This window comes from Pollicipes pollicipes, unplaced genomic scaffold (assembly GCF_011947565.3).
Source record: "Pollicipes pollicipes isolate AB1234 unplaced genomic scaffold, Ppol_2.1 Scaffold_6138;HRSCAF=7277_pilon_pilon_pilon, whole genome shotgun sequence".
Taxonomy (NCBI): domain Eukaryota; kingdom Metazoa; phylum Arthropoda; class Thecostraca; order Pollicipedomorpha; family Pollicipedidae; genus Pollicipes; species Pollicipes pollicipes.
In genome coordinates, this window is record NW_023596818.1 from 5,969,955 (window position 1) to 5,976,336 (window position 6,382).

At 48.7% G+C, this 6,382-nt stretch overlaps 1 protein-coding gene across 6 annotated transcripts in view; it reads left to right on the top strand.

Annotated features, from left to right (window-relative positions):
- LOC119106331 (sperm-associated antigen 7 homolog) overlaps positions 1-6,055 on the top strand; it is a 26,155-nt gene extending 20,100 nt beyond the window's left edge. Inside the window, exons 1-6 of one of the 6 annotated variants that reach the window (XM_037229949.1) lie at positions 705-727; positions 1,612-1,814; positions 2,703-2,791; positions 3,462-3,633; positions 4,597-4,753; positions 5,411-6,055. In XM_037229949.1, the coding sequence (XP_037085844.1) occupies positions 1,665-1,814; positions 2,703-2,791; positions 3,462-3,633; positions 4,597-4,753; positions 5,411-5,553 (711 nt within the window). In that variant the 5' untranslated portion in view covers positions 705-727; positions 1,612-1,664 and the 3' untranslated portion in view covers positions 5,554-6,055. Of the gene's footprint in view, positions 1-704; positions 802-1,611; positions 1,815-2,702; positions 2,792-3,461; positions 3,634-4,596; positions 4,754-5,410 lie in introns of those variants that run through there. The other 5 variants (XM_037229946.1, XM_037229945.1, XM_037229944.1 and 2 more) reach the window with 5 other exon arrangements.
- Positions 6,056-6,382: the final 327 nt, after the last annotated feature.

The window sequence follows — 6,382 nt, forward strand, 5'->3', positions numbered from 1 at the left end:
GCCCCCCCCCCCCTACCGAGCGTCCTCCGCGCGGCGGGAGAAGACGGAATCATGTTATGATTCTGTCTGTGATTGAAGGCGCTCATGGGCACGATTCTGCTTGGGCGTGTGTCCCCCTGCACAATTATGACACCCGCAAAACGTGTGTCTAAGCTTGCGAGCAATGCGACTTGGGCGCGATCAGATCCCTAGTCTATTCATCATTTACAATTTGAGTGAGTGTGTTATGCGCAAATTGGTCGTTGTGTCTATCAGTGCATGCATCAATGCATATGTGAAGGTGAGAGCACGCGAGACAATAACATCTACATGCACTCAGTGTCCACCGTTCATGACTTAGTGAAACACTGGAGTGTCCAAGATGGAGCTTCGGAGAAGGTAGCTGTTTTATGTGTTTAGAATGAGACCGTTGAGGAGGAACTGGGGAAGAAAAACTCGAAGCCCCGAAGAAGTCCAGGTCTCAGGGAAATCATGAGCCAAGGTGGCGTACTCTGATCTTAGCGCTGTGAAAGAGATGGGTAGTTGCAAGGCAGCCAATAGATTGCGAAACAGTGTTGGAACACTGAAAGTAAAGCGGATGAAAAATGGCACTTCATTAACGCACGATAACACAATAAATCAATCGGCAAATACCGTCTGGAAGTCTTGTCCATCCCTAAATATGGTTGCCATTACAACGCATATGTGACAATACTGCTGCTGCGAAATATGCAAGGATTTGCAGGGTGTCGTCGATGTTACCTAGGCTACTAGATATTATTGTACGCTGCGCAGTACGCCACCAAACGATTTACTTCGTAGGTTGGTTGGCTGGAAGTCCATTAATTAGAAAAGATAAGGATAGGCATATACACACCTGTCAGAAAACCGAGTGAGACGGACGTTTGCAGGAGCTCTGTTTGTGTTGGTGGTTGGCACATGCTCTTTATATTAAAATCAGTGGGGAATGGAATATTTAACGCCTGCGCTGTGTACTGCTGCGGTGGCGTATTTAAGTGAACATGGGTTGTAATTTGTATGCAATGCAATAAGCCACAAAGGGACTACCCACTTATACAATGCTCTCATGAGGCTTGAAAGCAAGTGTGATGATTGAAAGCTGTATGTAGCTTATGCCTTACTGTTATGATGGAAGTATGATACAGTTATTTTCTTCTGCTGCTAAGAAGTAAAGCTATCTTCCTGTTCAATAACAATACCCTTTTCATCAGGATATGGAACCAAACAAGTGGCTATTTATTTTATCACATCTTTTATTAATGTTGTAACCCCACTTGCCCAATCATGCTCTGTTTCAAATGCCACAGTTATGGGCATTTATGTGTATTGTTTGGAGTTTACCTATGTTGATCAATTTATTTTTTGAATTATTTGGCTCAGACCTGTGTTGTACCTGAAAATGCAATTGCTCACATTGATTGAGGTGAAAAGACAATGGGCACTGAATCTGACAGCTCTTGTCACTAGCCAGCACTGTGATTTTTATTGTAATCATGCTATTCTAGTAAGTTTGGCTTTGGAGCATTTCATGTTATTATTAGCCTATTTGGCCTGTTGCCAGCAGTGTAAATCAGCATTGTTACCTCCTTACTCTACAAAGTTTGATTTCAGGAGATTAGGGACAGCCTCTGAAACAGGCCTGTTCTTCACATCAAAGTTCAAACATGGACCTGTTGGGGTCTATAATGAGTAAGATGGAGAAGCCTCCAGTAACAACTACCCAAGCACAGAGGGAAGCAAAGAAGAAACAAATAGAGGAAGCAAAGAAACTGAAAGAAAAAGAAAAGGAAATGCTCCTGAAGTTTCGCAAAGAGGTATGCAGGGTGTTTTCTCCTGGTATGTTGTATGTATATGTTGTGGTGTGTGTTGTTGTGTTAGTGGCTCATATTGTGCTTCCATCTGTCTTGTTATTTGACAAACAGTATTGCTGAATGGTGACTATTTCTTCATTTTTGAAAGATATGAGCCTTGGTCTGAAATCCCAGGAGTCAAATGTTGACATGATTGCTATTGATAGAACTGTTTTTCTAAGATGCAAATTCCTCCAGTTTTTGGACCTTTGGTGATTCAGATATCAGGGGGCCACTATCAAACTTGGTAAAAGAGTATCATGCATTGATTGCATATTTTGCCTTGTCCAATCAAGGGTATCAAGTCTGCAGCCCTCTCAAGGCACTGTTAGTAGATCAGACTCTTGTGTTAGGTAAACTAGGCCAATTATTCACCTAACATAAGCTTATTTGTCCTTTTATCATCCCCAGGCCATTGGGCACCCAGTTTGATTCAGAATGCATTTGCATGAGTAATTGGATGCATTTTTTACTTCATGCTTGAGATTGACATGGTCAACCTGATCTGGAGGGTTAGCAAGAAGCCTCCAGTACTGTGAGTTCAAGTACTAGTTGACTGCTTAGCTGGCTTTGAGCACATCATCTGCTTTACTCTTCATAGATAAGGTAGTAGGGATGTCCTTATTCCTCAGAAAAAAACAGGAGAATAGAGATATAGATGTGGTGATATTTTGGCAACATGCCTATAGAAGTGAATAACAGAAGGCCATTCTATATCTCCATACTCCTGTTTTTTCACCAGGGAAGAAGGCCATTACTACTGCCTCATCTACGTGCATAACATTCCTCACAAGTGCATGTAACAACTTGCTGTAGTTTCTACTAAAATTGATGGAACTTCATTTGTTGCAGGCTGAAACAGAAGTACAGAAGTTCATGAAAGATGATGTGTTACTGAAGAAGCAGTTTCCACCAATGAATGAAGTCCAAAGGAGCATACTGTGAGCATGCAACATATGTTTTTTTTCTTCATTCCATGGGTAGATGGATACAAATAAACCCATCTATGCAGTTAATGGGCTTATAAGTCAGGTACTAGGCTTCTGGCATGTTTTCAAACAGCACCATGTCATCTCTGCATGACATGCCATATTTATGGTTTGTCATGTGATATTTTGCAATGTACTTGTAGCTGGGTGTCTCCACTCACATCACTAAAGTAGCTGCTACTGGCACAAAAGGATTGAGCGCAAAAAAACATGATTTACAGCTTTAGTATTTCTAAGTCGAGGGGAACACGATAGCTTGATCAACCGACTTTCCGCTTGAGCGGGTAGCACAACGGGGATACTGCTACTCCGCTGTCTTTGCTTCTGCTCGCCGTTCTGCAAAATTGTGGCCCGGAGTGCTGCCATATGGACACGCTACATAAATACTCCGGCGGGGAGCGGCGAAAAGAAGTTCCGATATGGTCTGGCGGGGATGCTCTTCCTTTTTCTGTACGTGGCTGAACAGAAGATTAATCGCGGCGGTGGCATCTCTTAAGCCCACACAGTGGTCTCGTTCTCGTAGAGGGATTCATCCCTTTAGTCCACACAGCGTTCTCGTTCTCTTGTGGGATCGCAGGCTGGATGACCACGGCCCGATGACCTGTGCTTTGCTGACCGGCAGCCACGATGTGGCCGAGGTGGCGGGCCTCGTGTGTCACGCGTTCGGCGAGGAGGGCGTCGACCGGCACATCATGCTGTTCAAGAAGGAGTACGAGCTGGCGGCCGAGGAGGTGGCCGCCCTGCGGCGCGGCGAGGAGTACGACCCGGCCCGGGCCAAGGAGGAGGCGTTCCAGGTGTGTGGCGTCGCCCAGGCGGCGGGAGGGGGTGAGACGATGTCGGACGAGAAGGGGCCCGCCCAGGCAGCTGTGCAAGTGTGTGTGTTTTTTGAAGTATAGTAAACTGTACTTGTAATTTGTGACCAGTTTTTTTTTTGTTCTTCTGCGTGGTGACCGGTGCAGAACAACGGTGAAATTTTTGGCAAGTAATGTAGGGTTCGACTCACCGAACCGCTGTGTGGTGTTTTGACGAGTTGTAAATTTGCCCAAATTCTGGGACCGGCACAGTGATGGTGCCAGTTCAGATGCGCTCGGTTTAGATTGGAACTGGCAAGGTTTGACTGATCTGGACCCTGCCATCAGCTTTCGTTGCACGCAGTACTGATGTGCACGTTTCCTACACCCTTAAAACATACCAAGTTTGTGCTTTGTCGCCTTGTCAAAAACTTCGAAACAAAAGTTGCTTAAGTATTGCAGCGTAGCTATCGATGGACCGGCGATAAGAACGTTTTGTGAATCAACATCATTCGCAGTAACCTGGTTGAGTATTTTTAGCCTTGCGGTACGCCCAATTCCTTGAAGATCACAATCTGGGGTGCAAAATTTTGTTTTTATTGAAGCCAGGGGCACGGAAATTCATTAGAAGTTGTCTGAGCAGATGATGGAATTTATTGTGATCCCATTTGCCGTGTGAGACTACACGATACCAACAGCTATTTTGCTAGTGCGGATTTTAATATCGTGACAGCGTTAATCGACGTTTGCGGCTGCAAACAGCTAAGTCAGATTCGGGCGATTTCTTACAACAATGCCACAAGAAGGCCAGTAAGATAAACAGGTAAAGAATCAAACCCAACTGCGTGTGGATCACCAGACAGCTGTTGCTAGAGACCACGCTCAGGGCGAATGCGTCCGCTTCTCGCCGGGGTTCGCGCGACCTGGGACCAGATGCGTGACCCCCGTGACCCCATGTGCCCACAGCGTGACCTGGCCGAGCAGCTGGCGGAGCAGGAGCAGCGGCAGCGACGCGGCAAGAAGGCGCCACCGCCGCCGCCCGCCGCCTTCCTGCAGAAGCGACAGCACCTGTTCGCCGACGACTCTGCGCAGCGTGCCGCCGTCAACTCGTCGTTTGGTGTTGGTGAGCACGACCACGCCGGCCACGCCGAGCGCTGCCAAACTGCAGACGTTTGACCGAATGCCTTGTGAAAATTAAGGCAAGGGGGCCAGGCATCCCGTGCTTTTATCATGTGCTGAGCTGGTGGAGATACCAGGTGGACGTGTGGGCCTGAGCGATTTTTGTCTTGCGGCTCAGCGATGAGAGGTATGATACAGAGGTATGCCACAGAGGTATGACACAGAGGTATGACACAGAGGTATGACACATAGGTAAGACACAGAGGCATTGGTTTCAAAGGTATGACATTCAGAGGTATGCCATCCCACTAAGCACATTCATGGATATGGCACAGATGCATGCCATTCAGAGGTATGGTAAGGATATATGTCATTCAGAGGTATTACATTCAGAGGTGTGACATTCATATGTATGGTACAAAGGTTTGCCATTCAGGGGTGTGGTACAGTGGTATGGCACAGGGGTGTGCCGCTCAAATACCGGACCCTTTTTGTTGTGTTGTGTCGGTCTGACGATCACCACAAAGCCGTTGCATCAGATTGGACAACATGGAGATGGGAAATATGTCCCACATTAAATATGTAATTCACGTGTAGTGCAGCCCCTTTCCGTGATGAAGTGCCCGTCCTTTAACCGGCGTGTGTCCGTGCTCGCCGCCAGTGTCGAGCTCGCTGAAGACCGACAAGCGGTCCATCGAAGAGACCCTGGCCGACATACGCGCCAAGAAGCGGCGGCAGAGGGACGAGTCGGAGCAGGAGGCCGCCGACGGCGAGCCCGAGCCGGACACCGGCGGCGCCAGATAGTGGAGCGCGCTCGACCCCAGGAACACTGGTCGGGCGCGAGCTACGCGCTCGGGGTCCGTAACGCCTGCGCCGTCGCCGCCGCCGTCGCGTGTTGCAGTGCTCCGCCGGTCCCGCAGGGCGTGGAGTCGCGGCGGGCGCGCGGCGCCGCCCCACCGAACGCGCCGCGCCGGCCGTGTGGCTGCCGCGGGCTGGCACGCTGTCTGAGCGGCCTCTCCGCCTCGCCGTCCGTAGTCCGCAGGCGCCGGCGGCTGTAGGCGAGTGCGTATTTGTACAATGCCTCAGGGCGGCACTGATTGCTGTCGTTTTCGACCCATATCCTCTGTTAGTTGTGCTGTTCGCCGGTTGCCGAGTGCTGTCGCGTGGTGCCGATAATCCGCCTCGTTTCTCAAGGCCGGTCGGCCGGGCCTTTGTTGTCGATCTTCACCATAATGATTGCCTGGGAACGGGGCAGCAGCATGTTGTGCGCACGTCATCCAATCGCAATACAACCGCAAGAACATTTGTCTGAGCCGATTGACGTTCGGTGAAGCGTTACTGGCGAGGTCGAAGTTTTTTTCCTCATAATAACTCACCGGGTTTTTAATAATCATAAAAGCGTGCTGAAAAGCTGGGGGGTTAATGTTAGGTATATAGTTTTGTTATCAGTTCAAGCAGTTGGAGATTACCCCCCCCCCCCCCCCCCCACACACACGCCAACTCAGGCTATAGTCCTCTAAGCTTTGAGAGGAAAGTAGTTCAAATCCAGGAAGAAGCCGTTTTTGGCAGTTCTCGGATTTAGGTTTCATAATTTTTGGCAGCTCAATCCCCCCCCCCCCACCACTCTCACTAA